The 16,782-nt window shown below is 48.4% G+C and overlaps 1 protein-coding gene across 2 annotated transcripts in view; it reads right to left on the reverse strand.

The window, feature by feature from the left end:
• The window catches only part of ca12 (carbonic anhydrase XII), a 74,798-nt gene extending 65,876 nt beyond the window's left edge, over window positions 1–8,922 (reverse strand). For both annotated transcript variants that reach the window (XM_070865220.1, XM_070865218.1), the window contains exons 1-2: window positions 8,676–8,922; window positions 4,731–4,751 (exon numbers count right to left, since the gene is read on the reverse strand). In XM_070865220.1, the coding sequence (XP_070721321.1) occupies window positions 4,731–4,751; window positions 8,676–8,763 (109 nt within the window). In that variant the 5' untranslated portion in view covers window positions 8,764–8,922. The remainder of the gene's footprint in view (window positions 1–4,730; window positions 4,752–8,675) is intronic.
• Window positions 8,923–16,782: the final 7,860 nt, after the last annotated feature.

Here is a 16,782-nt window from a genome sequence, read left to right on the forward strand (position 1 = left end):
GATTCAAAAAGTACTTGTAGTTGTAAAATGCAGTCGTGAAAGGCCTAAGTCTTTCTTTCTATAAAAACTCCCAAGAATTAAAACCTGAAGGAATGAGACTCCACACGTGTAATAGTTCATTCTCAGCATCGGAGAGGTTATGCAGTAATTAACACTTATCATCAAGTCATTAAAAGGGCATTTAGACTTGACTTAACTTCCTGTGGTGAGTTTAGTTCATATCTACCGTGCAAATACAGCAACAACCCACCATTCAACGATGGCCAATGCGGAGCCAGGCAGCGAGATGCCGTTTCCGCGAGCGGAGCAACTCGGACAGCAACTTTTGGATATCCGCGTTTAACCAGAGGATCTGACCCTCACCGGACGTTGCTGTGGCATTTACCCACAAATAACGGCAGCGCCGTTAGCCTCACCGTTACTTTGACGGCAGTTTTTGGCCCAATAATTTATGCAAAGTAACAAAGTATGCAAAGTTCGTGGGCGGGGCCAGTTTATAGTCAGCTCCTGAATAGAACGTTCTGTTGTTCCTGTTTGGCACAAGTGCAAACCGACCTTCTCAGCCACCTGTATTCATTATCACACACGAGTAAGATTTAAATCACTTGAACCACGACAGAGATTTGTAGATGTCAAAACCCATCTTCTCCTCACGGAGTTTCAGATGCTACTAATTATCTTCATTTCCCAGGAGGAAAGAACAAAAGCAAGTTGTCCGGGAAGTGAGAGAAGCAGAACATGTCTGTAATTATCTGAAGGCAGAAACGCCAAGTAAATTGCTGGAATTATGCCTCTCGTGTTAAGCCGACTGTGCCATTGGGAATTGCCTTCCATGTGAAGGCACTGGCCGGAGGGAGAGTGGGGAGGGCAGGGGGAGAGCGGGGAGGGCAGGGGGAGGGCGTGGAGGGCAGGGGGAGGGCAAGGGGAGTAGGATCCCGGGGGAGGGGTGGGCAGGGGGAGAGCGGGAGGAGTGGGGAGGACAGGGGGAGTAGGATCCCGGGGGTGGGAGCTGGAGGGCAACGGGAGAGCGGGGAGGACAGGGGGAGAGCGGGGAGCGCAGGGGGAGTAGGATCCCGGGGGTGGGAGCTGGAGGGCGGGGGTGGGAGCTGGAGGGCGGGGGGGGCGACAGGATCACAGTGGGACCCCGGGGGTGGGAGCTGGAGGGCGAGGGGGGGCGGAGTGATGGGACCACAGTGGGACCCCGGGGGTGGGAACTGGAGGCAGGGGGAGGAGGAGGGGGTGGTGACAGGACCACAGTGGGACCCTGGGGGTGGGAGCTGGAGGGTGGGGGGGGGCGATGGGACCACCGTGGAACCCCGGGGGTGGGAGCTGGAGGGCGAGGTGGGGGAAGGCAACGGGACCACAGGGAGCGAGTGGGACCCCGGGGGTGGGAGCTGGAGGGTGGGGACGATGGGACCTCAGGGGTGGGAGCTGGAGGGTGAGGGGGATGGGCGACAGGATCACAGGCAGCGAGCGGGACCCTGCACGGAGTTGTTTGCAGGCTGCCTGGGGAATTGGGCTGTTGTTGATGATTAAGGGAGACAAGGGTGAACCAGTGGATGTGGTGTATTTGGACTTTCAAAAGGCTTTTGACAAGGTCCCACACAAGAGATTGGTGTGCAAAATCAAAGCACATGGTATTGGGGGTAATGTATTGACGTGGATCGAGAACTGGTTGGCAGGCAGGAAGCAGAGAGTTGGGATAAACGGGTCCTTTTCAGAATGGCAGGCAGTGACTAGTGGAGTGCCGCAGGGCTCAGTGCTGGGACCCCAGCTCTTTACAATATACATCAATGATTTAGATGAAGGAATTGGGTGTAATATCTCCAAGTTTGCAGATGACACTAAGCTGGGTGGCTGTGTGAGCTGTGAGGAGGATGCTAAGAGGCTGCAGGGTGACTTGGACAGGTTAGGTGAGTGGGCAAATGCATGGCAGATGCAGTATAATGTGGATAAATGTGAGCTTATCCACTTTGGGGGCAAAAACACGAAGGCAGATTATTATCTCAATGGAGGCCGATTAGGAAAGGGGGAGGTGCAACGAGACCTGGGTGTCATGGTTCATCAGTCATTGAAAGTTGGCATACAGGTACAGCAGGCGGTGAAGAAGGCAAATGGTATGTGGGCCTTCATAGCTAGGGGATGTGAGTATAGGAGCAGGGAGGTTTTACTGCAGTTGTACAGGGCCTTGGTGAGGCCTCACCTGGAATATTGTGTTCCGTTTTGGTCTCTTAATCTGAGGAAGGACGTTCTTGCTATTGAGGGAGTGCAGCGAAGTTTCACCAGACTGATTCCCAGAATAGCGGGACTGACATATGAGGAGAGACTGGATCAATTGGGCCTTTATACACTGGAGTTTAGAAGGATGAGAGGGGATCTCATAGAAACTTACAAGATTCTAACGGGACTGGACAGGTTAGATGCGGGAAGAATGTTCCCGATGATGGGGAAGTCCAGAACCAGGAGACACAGTCTTAGGATAACGGGTGGGCCATTTAGCACTGAGATGAGGAGAAACTGCTTCACTCAGAGCATTGTTAACCTGTGGAATTCCCTACCACAGAGAGTTGTTGATGCCAGTTCATTGGATATATTCAAGAGCGAGTTACATATGGCTAAAGGGATCAAGGGGTATGGAGAGAAAGCAGGAAAGAGGTACTGAGGGAATGATCAGCCATGATCTTATTGAATGGTGGTGCAGGCTCGAAGGGCCGAATGGCCTACTCCTGCACTTATTTTCTATGTTTCTATGTTAACACTGACTGCATCGCCATGTGCCCAGTGTTGCTATGGTTGCATGGCCCGAGTCCAGCCCCATGTTTCCCGCACATTATACCCCATCGGGCCAACTGAAGCATTACTTTTGGGCAAATGCCAACCAGAAAATGGAAATAAACCTTTAAATATCATCCACACTGAAAACACACTAACCTGCTCACTGAGAGTTTTGAAAGCAACAGATAATTATCTGTGTTAAAGGCAAATATGGTTTTATAATGTGATTCCATTTGAAAAACTAATGAAGGCCTCTTTAATAGAGAATGAGGATGGACATCCCATATTGTAACGTAGCCACGAGCCAGTTCCACCGCACACTGACGCCATGTAAAGTCCCACTCCAGGGACTGACACTACAAAATAGTGCCATGGGAGACGGCAGACGGGAGTGCTGCACTGTCAGAAGTGCCGTCTTTTGGATGAGACTTAAACTGACGTCTGCTCTCTTAAGTAGACGTAAAATAACTCATGGCATTATTTTGAAGAGGAGCAGGGGAGTTATCCCCGGTATCCTGGGGCCAATTATTTATCTCTCAATCATCATCACTAAAACAGATTATCTGGTCATTATCACAGTGCTGTGTGTGGGAGTTTGCTGTGCACAAATTGCCTGCCACGTTTCCCACTCCAAAAGTACTTCATTCAATGAGATCGTGACTGATCTGTATTTTACCTCCATCGACTCGCCTTGGTTCCGCAACCTTTAATACCCTTTCCTAATAAAAAAATCTCTCAATCTCGGTTTTTAAATTTTCAATTGACCCCCAGCCTCAATATCTTTTTGGGGGAGAGAGTTCCAGATTCCTACTATCCTTTGTGTGAAGAAGTGCTTCCTGACATCACCTCTGAACGGCCTGGCTCTCATTTTAAGATTGTGCCCCCCTTATTCTGGGCTCCCCCCACCAGAGGAAATAGTTTATTTCGATCTACCCTATCAAGACATGAGTACATAGCACATTGTGCCTTACATGGTTCTTATAAAACAGAGCATTTCTGACTACCCCGAGAAACGCCATAGGAGATCTGCTGGTAAAATAAATATGACTAAAACTGAACCATGAATCATATGCAAATCTAGCATTTATACGAATAATGAGGCAAAGTTGCTGATCTTTATTTTGGATGCAATAAAATGCCAGCAATTTGACTTCTGAACTTTGATCCCATGGCAGCACAGTTCTGAAATCAACACAGCCACAGGCCAATTGCATACTTGGTGATTTTATTCTATTTGTTAAATCTGCGGCTTTGTTGCTACCGTCTTTCGGATGAGACGTTAAACCGAGGCCCCGACTGCCCTCTCATGTGGACGTACGTAAAAGATCCCATGGCACTATTTCAAAGAGCAGTGGAGTTATCCCCGTTGTCTTGGCCAATATTTATCCCTCAACCAACATCACCAAAACAGATTATCTGGCCATTATTACATTGTTGTTTATGGGAGCTTGCTGTGCGCAAGTTGGCTGCTGCTTTTCCCACATTACAACAGTGACTATACGCCAAACGTACTCCATTGACTGTAAAGCACTTTGAGACGTCTGGTGGTCGTGAAAGACGCTATATAAATCCATGTCTTTCTTTTTCTTTCTTTAAAGGCCCTCCAAGTTCACTTTATTGGTTTTGAAAATGTTCAGCTTTTGCCATATAAATGCAATCTGGATTAGATCCGAAGTGAGGTGGAGGGTGGGGTAGTTTTACTCCAACTCACCCCACAGTCTGGCTGATACACACTGCACAGAATTAGTGTCAATGCAAACCCGAGACTATTTGATCCCTTGACCATTAGAGTGTGAAAGTGATGGCTAGACACTTGATACAAGCAACACTCGCATTTAACTGCAGCCTGCCTGTTACTGTATGGTACAGCAGCAGCCCATGTTCGGTGCGTGTGCGCCACTGGACAATGTGATGTGAAACACAGTCTTTAATTGGAGAAAACAAGCAGCACTCACCAGTGTAACTCCAATCGGATGCTGTAAAAAAAAATGAAAACATGAATGAAATCAAATCGTGAAACGTTGAATATTCACATTCAGGATGAGGTTCGCATACACGCAAACAATCAAAAAATACCGATGTGTTAACAACGTTATTAGTGTGAAAATCGGCTAATGGATTCAGGGGATTGAGAGATACGCCTGAGTTACAAATGTCCCATAAATGGGCGATTGATGCTGCTTCGCACAAACGGCATCTCGTTATTTTTAAGAACTTGCTAGATTTGCACATTAAACTCGATGTAAAAAGTTAAGTCTGGTAATTAACAGCATAAGTGCCTTTTGAACAATATGATAATTGTTAATTGTTAATGCAATGTCAATCATCCTCTCTGGCCCAGAGGGGGAACAATTTAAAGTGGTCAATCTCATTCCTGCAGGTAGCAAATTATTGTTGGAAATTTAAAATTACCTGTTTTTTCTTACTTTCCCTTTCTGACCTTTTTTCCCTCTCTCATTTAAAGGCAGACAGAAAGCAGCAAACCATAGACCAGTTAGCCTAACATCTGTCATTGGGAAAATGCTGGAGTCCATTATTAAGGAAGCAGTAGCAGGACATTTGGAAAAGCATGATTCAATCAAGCAGAGTCAGCATGGTTTTATGAAAGGGAAATCATGTTTGACAAATTTGCAAGAATTCTTTGAGGATGTAACGAACAGGGTGGATAAAGGGGAACCAGTGGATGTGGTGTATTTGAACTTCCAGAAGGCATTCAATAAGGTGCCACATAAAAGGTTACTGCACAAGATAAAAGTCACAGAGTGGGGGTAATATATTAGCATGGATAGAGGATTGGCTAACTAACAGAAAACAGAGAGTCGGGAAAAATGGGTCATTTTCCTGTTGGCAAACAGTAACTAGTGGGGTGCCACAGGGATCGGTGCTGGGTCCTCAACTATTTACAATCTACATTAATGACTTGGATGAAGGGACCGAGTGTAATGTAGCCAAGTTTGCAAATGCTATAAAGATGGGTGGGAAAGCAAATTGTGAGGAGGACACAAAAAATCTACAAAGGGATATAGACAGGCGAAGTGAGTGGGAAAATATTTGACAGATGAAGTATAATGTGGAAAAATGTGAGGTTATCCAATTTGGCAGAAAAAATTGAAAGCAAAAAGTTAGTATGCAAGTACAACAAGTGATCTGGAAGGCAAATGGAATATTGGCCTTTATTGCAAGGGGGATAGAATATAAAAGCAGAGAAGTCCTGCTACAACTGTAGAGGGTATTGGTGAGGCTACAGCTAGAGTACTGCGTACAATTTTGGTCTCCGTATTTAAGGAAGGATATACATGCATTGGAGGCTGTTCAGAGAAGATATACTAGGTTGATTCCAGAGATGAGAGGGTTGACTTATGAAGATAGGTTGAGTAGGTTGGGCCTATACACATTGGAGTTCAGAAGAATGAGAGATGATCTTATTGAAACTTATAGGGGGCTTGACAAGGTGGATGCAGAGAGGATATTTCCACTCATAGGGGAAACTAAAAACTAGGGGACACAGTCTCAGAATAAGGGTTGCCCATTTAAAACTGAGATGAGGAGAAATTTCTTCTCTGAGAGTTGTAAATCTGTGGAATTCTCTGCTCCAGAGAGCTGTGGCGGCTGGGTCATTGAATATATTTAAAGTGGAGATAGATAGATTTTTGAGCATTAAGGATGTAAAGGATTATGGGGAGCGGGCAGGGAAGTGGAGCTGAGTCCATGATCAGATCAGCCAAGATCTTATTGAATGGCGGAGCAGGCTCAAGGGGCCAAATGGCCAACTCCTGCTCCTATTTCTTATGTTGCTTTGTTCTCTCTCTCTCTCTTAATCCAATCTTGCCTTCCCTCTCTTTCTGTACCAGATCCAATCCTTCTTAGATATGGGACTGGTGCCAGAGGACTGGAGGATTGCAAATGTTACACTCCTGTTCAAAACCCGACTAGTCAGCTTAACCTTGGTGGTGGGGAAACTTTGAGAGACATTAGTCTGGAAGAAAATTAATTGGCACTTGGAAAAATATGGGTTAATAAATGAAATGCAGCACAGATTTTACTAACTTGATTGAGTCCTTTGAAGCAGGAACAGAGAGTCCTGGGGGTATACGTACTCAAGTCTTTGAAAGTGGCGGGACAAGTTGAAAAGGCTGTTAAAAGGGCATATGGGATGCATGGCTTTATAAATAGAGGCACAGAGTTCAAAAGCAAGGAAGTTCTGCTAACCCTTTATAAAACACTGGTTAGGCCTGATCTGGAGTATTGTGTACAATTGTGGGCAGCACCGGGTGCAGAGGAGATTAACCAGAATGGTACCAGGCATGAAAGGCTTCAGTTATGTGGTGAGACTGGAGAAACTGGTGTTGGTTCCCTCAGAGCAGAGAAGGTTAAGAGGAGATTTGATAGAGCTGTTGAAAATCAAGAAGGGTTTTGATAAACAAGGATTACATGTTCCCAGTGGCAGAAGGGTCGGTAACCAGGGGATACTGATTGAAGTTGATTGGCAAAAGAACCAGAGGTGACATGAGGAAACAATTTATCTTTACGCAGCGAGTTATGGATGTGGGGAACGCACTGCTTGAATGGGTGGAGGAAGAAGATTCAATAATAACTTTCAAAAGAGAATTGGATTAATACTTAAAAGAGCTACGGGGCAAGAGCAGGGGAGTGGGACTAATTGGAGAGCTCTTTTTCAAAGAGCCAGCACAGGCTCGATAGGCCGAATGGCCTCTTTCTATGCTGCATCTTTCTGTGATTTGACTCCAATTCACCCTATTTCCTTCTCTGTCCTTCCTCTGGGTATTTCCCAATGCTTGAATCTCATTGGTTAAGGAGCTACAATGCCATTCACGAAGGTCCCAGTTGGCCCGTATGCAGCTCGCACTTCCAGCAAGTTACGGTGCAACAAGTTTGGACGGGTGCAGAACAAGTCTAACTAAGGGGGCACACCAGGAGATTCCCCGCTGCAGCAAGATGTGGCCCGATCGTTCTGCCCCAGGACAGAATTCTTCTGAGAGGAATCCGAGTCCATTAAAGCTTAAACCCTCCCACAGCAACTGCCAGTGTCTCAACACAATCAGAGGCCCGTGCTGCCGTTCACAACAAACCGTGCATCGCCACTTCAGTACCGCCACACATCCCCAGAACCTCCAGTTCCTCAATATTAACGGGACTCTTCCTATACACTGAGCCATTGCCCCAATACCCCGGGGTAATACACACAGGGACATTTCCCCAATACCCCGGGGTAATACACTGAGCCATTGTCCAAATACCCCGGGGTAATACACACAGGGACATTTCCCCAATACCCCGGGGTAATACACTGAGCCATTGTCCAAATACCCCGGGGTAATACACACAGGGACATTTCCCCAATACCCCGGGGTAATACACTGAGCCATTGCCCCAATACCCCGGGGTAATACACACAGGGACATTTCCCCAATACCCCGGGGTAATACACTGAGCCATTGTCCAAATACCCCGGGGTAATACACATAGGGCCATTGCCCCATACCCCTTTTGCCCATTTAGATAATGAATCCACAAGCTCGGTGAAAACCCCTGTATTTATAAGCCCGGAGCCGGAGATTCCCGCTCTCTAACTCAGACCTGAGCCTGATGGATCTTGTCTCAAATTATTGACGAAAGCGGCCAGCTCCTGCCCAATGCCTGACCCCATGGGGAGCCCCAGGGGCTGTGCTCCGTCTCACAAACCTGCTCTGTTCTGTCAGCGTGGAGACCCCCCAATCTTAAAACTGACCCCCCCCCCCCCAACACCAGCACCCCAATCTGTGGCGACTGCAGCCCCCAATCGGAGTGAATGACCCACCATGAAGCTGAGTAAGTGAACCCCCAGCCATTCTACCCCGGGGACAATCCCCCCACCCTGCCCGGAGACCCCCCTCACTGACCTCCAGAGCCGGCTAGGACGCGGCCCCCGAGCCCCAGCAGCAGGAGGAGGAGGGGGAGAGGCGAGCTCCGGCTCCGTGCCGGTGACATGCTGAAGGTTCGGCTCCGCTCCGGGTGTGTGTGTGGTCCGGTCCGGCCCGGGAGAGTGCGGCTCTGCCTGGCTCCGGGCTCCTTATAGCCGGCGTCACTGGGCGGTGCTGGGCGCAGCTGCCGGAACCCCCGTCCGACCGGTTCAGCGGTCCCCACAAGCTGCTCATTCATTCAGCAAAGTTTGAGAGCAGCTCCGCCCCGCTGGTGCCCGCCAGCTCTCTGTCTGTGGTGGGGACTGGGAGCTTGGGTTACCCCAGGGGCCAGGACATGCTGGGGTCAGGGCACCTCTCCCGCCCCTTGCCCCCCCAGTCCCTTTCCATCCATTTCTCTCTCTGCCCCCCTCCCCCCAGTCCCTTTCCATCTCTCTCCCCCTCCACTCCCTTTCTTTCCTTTCTATCTCTCTCCCTCTCCCCACCCCCCCAGTCACTTTCTATCTCCCCCCCCCTCCAGTCCCTTTCTATCTCTCTCTCTCTCCCCCTCCCCCAGTCCCTTTCTAACTCTCTCCCCCTCCACTCCCTTTCTATCTCTCTTCCCCCCCCAGTCCCTTTCTATCTCCCCCCCCAGTCCCTTTCCATCTCTCTCCCCCCGCCCCCAGTCCCTTTCTATCTCTCTCCCCCTCCACTCCCTTTCTATCCTTTCTATCTCTCTCCCTCTCCCCACCCCCCCCCCTCCAGTCCCTTTCTATCTCTCTCTCTCCCTCTCCCCCAGTCCCTTTCTAACTCTCTCCCTCTCCACTCCCTTTCTATCTCTCTCCCCCCCCCCCCAGTCCCTTTCTATCTCTCCCCTCCAGTCCCTTTCTATCTCTCTCTCCCCCCCAGTCCCTTTCTATCTCTCCCCCCCCCCCAGTCCCTTTCTATCTCTCCCCCCCACCCTCCAGTCCCTTTCTATCTCTCTCTCCCTCCCAGTCCCTTTCTAACTCTCCCCCCCCCCCCCTCCAGTCCCTTTCTATCTCTCTCCCCCCCCCCTCCCAGTCCCTTTCTATCTCTCTCTCCCCCCCAGTCCCTTTCTATCTCTCCCCCCCCCAGTCCCTTTCTATCTCTCCCCCCCACCCTCCAGTCCCTTTCTATCTCTCTCTCCCTCCCAGTCCCTTTCTAACTCTCCCCCCCCCCCTCCAGTCCCTTTCTATCTCTCTCCCCCCCCCTCCCAGTCCCTTTCTATCTCTCCCCCCCCCCCCTCCCAGTCCCTTTCTATCTCTCTCTCTGCCCTCCACCCACCCCACCATGTGTTACTGCCGCCTTCACTCCCACTGCCACTGATTCTCCCGCTGCTGTCAGCAAACTTTCCAGGATGAAGCAGCTGAACCGCCAGTGTAAGAAAGCTCCAGACTCGGGCACAGAAACTACAATACTCAGCGGGGTCATGTTAACTTTTGAGTCAAATCCAATTACCGCGTGTTATTCACATTCCATCGACATTGATGGAAAGGGGTGGCGTGTGCTGTACACTGGGCGAATAATTCAATCTCGCTCGTTTTACCCAGTGCCCAAAGTTGTGGAGAGAACAGTTAATGGTTCAAGAGCTAGTCAGAACTGGGAGAAATCACAGACAAAGGGGGAGGGGAGGTAGACACACAGAATATACACACACACACAGAATACACACACACAGACACAGAATAGACACATACATACACAGAATACAGACACACACACAGACACACATACACACAGTCACACACACACACAGCATACACACAGAATACACACACACATACGCAGAATACAGACACACACACAGACATACATACACACAGTCACACACACACACAGCATACACACAGAATTCAGACACACACACACAGCATACACACACAGAATACAGACACACAAACACACACACACAGAATACATACACACACAGAATACAGACACACACAGAAACAGACACACAGACAGATACACACAAAGAATACAGACACACGCACACACACACACAGAATACACACACACAGAATACAGACACACACACATACACACACAAAGGAGAAGAAATAAAATGACCTGTAAAGGGCTAACAGGAAAACCGAAGCCGATGAAATGGTTGAAGAGATAGTGACAGGAGAGAGAATGGAGAATGGAAGCAGTGCCGGAGACTCAGGGAATGTGTGGCTTGCTGAGACAGTGGGGAGAAGGCAGGTAGTAATAGAGTCCCTGGAAACGGGCAAAGTGAAGGACAGAAAGCCATGGTGTGTCAGGGCAGCTTCGCTTCGCCCAGTGTGCATTATCCCTCCCGTCAGGCTTCTGGTGAATTCAGTGAAAGTGGCAGATGCCCCAAGGAGTGAGAGTAGCGAGTATCTTCATACAGCGAGGTCCCCGGTAAACAGCCTGCCAGACCCGTGAAGGAAGTTCAGTCACTCACAGACCCACACACCCACTCATTCAATGTCAATCTCGCTCTTTTGTTCATTTCTAATTGCATTTTTAAGATACACAAATTAAAAAGTGTACAAATCTAAACACCGATTACAACCTATTTGAACACCCGTTCTACACACATCCAATTTTAGTCTTCGTTGACATCAATAGGCAATAAAACCTGCGTCCATACAAGCTCGTCTCATTCCCCCCGGATGGATTGGGTTAAAATTGGGCCCCGAAACTTTATATCAATAGCAAGTGTTCAGTGGATTTTCTCACAGTGGATATACTATCTTTTAAGGACAGGACCTTTATACCAGGTCACTATATTCTTCCTTTGCTAAAGTGTAAATTTGTATCCCTTAAAGCTTACAAAGTCTAACTGCTGTTAAGTAAACACTGAATGAGTTCGTCCAGAGGGTGCTTGGGCGTGACGCACTGGATGTGGCGAAAATTCCGGTGAAGAGGAGCGTTGGCTGGTGTCAGAGCCCACCCGATAATCCCCCCTGAGCTCTGTCCTGCGATGCGTACCCCCAGACTCCCCCCCAGTTCGGGTATTCTGTGTTCCAGCAGAGTTCCTTTGTGACTATATCCTGTTTTCTGAAGTGTGACAGAGAGATGAGACAGACAGGAAATGGAGGGTTTTCCGAGCAGACAGATATAAGGAAAAGGGTCCGGCACACATGTCTTTTCACTTAAAGAAGCATTACTCAGCTGCAATTACATCAAGGTGAGCTGTTTCTGTTCAGATGCTACTATAAGTTAACTCTATTTCACCCGAACAGTTATGATGTTTGCAGACCCAGAGGAATGTCTTTGCTCTCACTCACAGTGAAGATAAGGAATGAAAACTGTTACATTTTAATCGAAAATTCTAACCATTCAATTCCCAGCTATACAACTGATGATGCTGTATATTACAGTGCTGATTCTGTAAATAACACTGGTGAAACTGTATATAACACTGGTGATTCTGTATATAATACTGGTGATTCTTTATATAATACTGGTGAAACTGTATATAACACTGGTGATTCTGTATATAACTGTATATAATACTGGTGATTCTGTATATAACACTAGCGATACTGTATATAACTGTATATAATACTGGTGATTCTGTATATAATACTGGTGATTCTGTATATAACACTGGTGATTCTGTATATAATACTGGTGATTCTGTATATAACACTGGTGATACTGTATATAACTGTATATAATACTGGTGATTCTGTATATAACACTAGCGATACTGTATATAACTGTATATAATACTGGTGATTCTGTATATAATACTGGTGATTCTGTATATAACACTGGTGATTCTGTATATAATACTGGTGATTCTGTATATAACACTGGTGATACTGTATATAACTGTATATAATACTGGTGATTCTGTATATAACACTAGCGATACTGTATATAACACTGGTGATTCTGAATATGAAATGGGACATTGCGTCCTTCAGGAATTAAAGGTTTAACAATGCAACTTACGCCGCTTCTAGGCCAGGTCCAAGATCACCCCAACCTCTGTTGTTGAGCTGCAGTATGCGGACGACGCCTGCGTCTGTGCACATTCTGAGGCTGAACTCCAGGATATAGTCAATGTATTCACTGAGGCATATGAAAGCATGGGCCTTACGCTTAACATCCGTAAGACAAAGGTCTTCCACCAGCCTGTAACCGCCGCACAGCACTGCCCTCCAATCATCAAGATCCACGGCACGGCCCTCGACAATGTGGACCATTTCCCATATCTCGGGAGCCTCTTATCAACAAAGGCAGACATTGATGCGGAGATTCAGCATCGCCTCCAGTGCGCCAGTGCAGCCTTCGGTCGTCTGAGGAAAAGAGAGTTTGAAGACCAAGCCCTCAAATCTACCACCAAACTCCATGGTCTACCGGGCTATAGTAATACCCACCTTCCTGTATGGATCTGAGGCATGGATGATGTATAGAAGGCACCTCAAGTCGCTGGAGATATATCACCAACGATGTCTCCGCAAGATCCTGCAAATCCTCTGGGAGGACAGGTGCACCAACATCAGTGTCCTCGACCAGGCTAACATCCACAGTATTGAAGCACTGATCACACTCGATCAGTTTGCTGGGCAGGCCACATAGTACACATGCCATATACGAGACTCCCTAAGCAAATGCTTTATGTGGAGCTGTTGACCTGGGGCACCAACAACACCCATGCTGTGACCTCGGGTTGACCCCTTACCTCTCGCTGCTCCCCGACCCCTCCCCTCCTGCCGACCCCTCACCTCCCGCTGTTCCCCGACCCCTCACCACCCGCCGACCCCTCACCTCCTGCTGCTCCCCGACCCCTCACCTCCCGCCGACCCCTCACCTCCCGCTGTTCCCCGACCCCTCACCACCCGCCGACCCCTCACCTCCTGCTGCTCCCCGACCCCTCACCTCCCGCCGTCCCCTCACCTCCCGCTGCTCCCCGACCCCTCACTAAGAGACCTGGTTGGGTCGGGTCTGCCGACGCTGGAATGCTGCAAAATGGCAGGCGCCATGCCGCTCGATGGCTGCAGTTGTCTGTGTGAGTGTTGGGCTGTCTCTCTCTCTCGGGGGCTGCGGATGTGGGGGATAGGTGAGGGAGGGGGAGGCCGACACTGATTCTCTGGATCACCATCCCACATTCAATGCTTCAGCTGCTTCCGCCGCTCTCACACACAGACCCGACTCCCTGCCGGGAATGGTGCCGGACCAGGGGTGGTGCTGGATAAGGGAGTCCCGGATAAGAGGGATTCAACCTGTGCTCTAAAACAGACTTGTGTTTAGTGTTAAATAAACAGGACATAACTCTAGTCATTCTGTATATAACACTGGTGATACTGTATATAACGCTGGTGATACTGTATATAACACTGGTGATACTGTATATAACACTGGTGATACTGTATATCATCATCATCATAGGTGGTCCCTCGAAACGAGGATGACTTGCTTCCACGCCAAAAAGAGGACAAGTTCACAGGTGTTTCATCCTGAAGGGTGGAAGATGCCTGTGCGTGGATTTTTTTAACGTGGGGTGGCCGTTGCACACCAGCCACCACACGGGCTTGACAGAGCGAGGTCTTGGTCCAGTGGCAAAGATTAACCAAGATGACTGGAGACCAGCTCTGCTGCACGGACCTAATGCGCACACATATCGCAGTGTGGGCTGGTCCGTACTGCCCCTGGGCCCCTGGCCCTGAACTCACGTCTCTCCTGGGCCTCGATCATGTCTCTCCACAATCTCTCGCCGCTCCTTTGACCCAGCCTTACCACTCCTGCTGTACCTGCCCACGATCCAATCACCGACCTGGACCTTGAGGACATCACTCTTAGCTGCCGTCGCTTTCCTGCACCAGCTCCCGCTGTACCTTGCCGTGGTACGCCACCACGCTGTCCATGGCCGCCGCTCGCTGCTCCCCACATGGCCCCGACCTGCGAGAGACCATCAGCAGCAGGCTGGGGCCATAAAAGGAGCGGTGAGCAGTGGCCATGGGCACCGTGGAGGCCCCGACATTTGTCTTATAACACTCCAGTGAAGTGCCTTGGGACATTTTTACTATGTTAAAGTTGTTTGTTGTATATAACACTGGTGAAACTGTATATAACACTGGTGATACTGTATACAATGCTGGTGATTCTGTATTTAATGCAGGTGATACTGTATATAACATGTGATCCTGTATATAACACTGGTGATCCTGTATATAACACTGGTGATTCTGCATATAATACTGGTGATTCTGCATATAACACTGGTGTGTTGTATATAACACTTTACTGTATATAACATGTGATCCTGTATATAACACTGGTGATCCTGTATATAACACTGGTGATTCTGCATATAATACTGGTGATTCTGCATATAACACTGGTGTGTTGTATATAACACTGGTGATTCTGTATATAACACCGGTGATTCTGTATATAACACTGGTGATTCTGCATATAATACTGGTGATTCTGTATATAATACTGGTGATACTGTATATAACACTGGTGTGTTGTATATAACACTGGTGATTCTGTATATAACACTGGTGATTCTGTATATAACCACTGGTGTGTTGTATATAACACTGGTGATTCTGTATATAACACCGGTGATTCTGTATATAACGTTGGTGATTATGTATATAACACAGGTGATTCCGTATATAGAGTCACAGAAACATAGAAATATAGAAATTTACAGCGCAGAAGGAGGCCATTTCGGCCCATCATGTCTGCGCCGGCCGACAAAGAGCCGTACAGCCCTTCGTTAGCAGTCCTAAAGATTACATACAAACCCATAAACAATGACGGAAAGGCAAAGAGCACCCAGCCCAACCAGTCCGCCCCACACCACTGCAACACCCTTTACACTAAAAACATCTACACTCCACCCCAACCGGAGCCATGTGATCTCCTGGGAGAGGCAAAAACCAGATAAAAACCCAGGCCAATTTAGGGAGAAAAAATCTGGAAAAATTCCTCTCCGATCCAGGCGATCAAAACTAGTCCAGGAGATCACCCTGGCCGTATTTGATTCCCTGCAGTACTTACCATTATATCGGCACCTTCCAACAAAAGGTTATCCAGTCTAATCCCAATTACCAGCTCTAGGTCTGTAACCCTGCAGGTTACGGCACTTTAAGTGCCCATCCAACCATCTCTTAAAAGTGGTGAGGGTTTCTGCATCCACCACTCTTCCAGGCAGCGAGTTCCAGATCCCCACAAACCTCTGTGTAAAGAAGCCCCCCCTCAAATCCCCTCTAAACCTTCCACCAACCACCTTAAAACTATGCCCCCTCGAAATAGCCCCCTCCACCAATGGAAATAGACCCTTATTATCCACTATGTCCGGGCCCCTCAATATGTTGTACTCCTCAATGAGGTCTCCTCTCAACCTCCTCTGTTCCAATGAGAACAACCCCAGCCTATCCAATCTGTCCTCATAACTAAGATTCTCCATTCCAGGCAGCATCTTAGTAAATCTCCTCTGCATCCTCTCTAGTGCAATCACGTCCTTCCTATAATACGGTGACCAGAACTGCACGCAGTACTCCAGCTGTGGCCTAACCAAAGTATTATACAATTCAAGCATAACCTCCCTGCTCTTATACTCTATGCCTTGGCCAATAAAGGCAAGCATTCCGCATGCCTTCTTAACGGCCTTATCCACCTGGCCTGCTAACTTTCAGGGAATCTGTGGACCAATGGTGGAGCTTTGGAGGCGTGGCCTATTCAGTTGGAGCTGTGCTGCTGAGAGAGAAGGAACTCCCTGCTTTGCTCCTGCCTGGAAGGCCTGGAGACCAGCCCAGGAAGAGGAGGAGAGGGCTGGCTTACTACACATTCAACGTCCAGAGGGAGAGGAGGAGAGCAGAAAATTTATCATTTATTGCTACTACAGAGAGTTGGAGAGAGGGGAAAAAGAACATCCTGAGGAAACACCATCCAGTGTGGAAGGAGGGAGAGTCGTTTCTACAATCTTCGACAGGTGGGTGTGTTTTGGTGCATTCCCCAAAAGACTTTGTTGTATCGGTGGGGGGGAGGAAAGAAGACTTGCTCGAGGGCCGGAACATCGTAGGGGGTGTGTGTGTGTGGAAGTGTGTGTGGGAGTCTTGCTTACAGCTAGGCCCCACACACCACTGAAGCACCC

The sequence above is a fragment of the Pristiophorus japonicus genome, chromosome 21 (assembly GCF_044704955.1).
Source record: "Pristiophorus japonicus isolate sPriJap1 chromosome 21, sPriJap1.hap1, whole genome shotgun sequence".
NCBI classification, from domain to species: Eukaryota; Metazoa; Chordata; class Chondrichthyes; family Pristiophoridae; genus Pristiophorus; species Pristiophorus japonicus.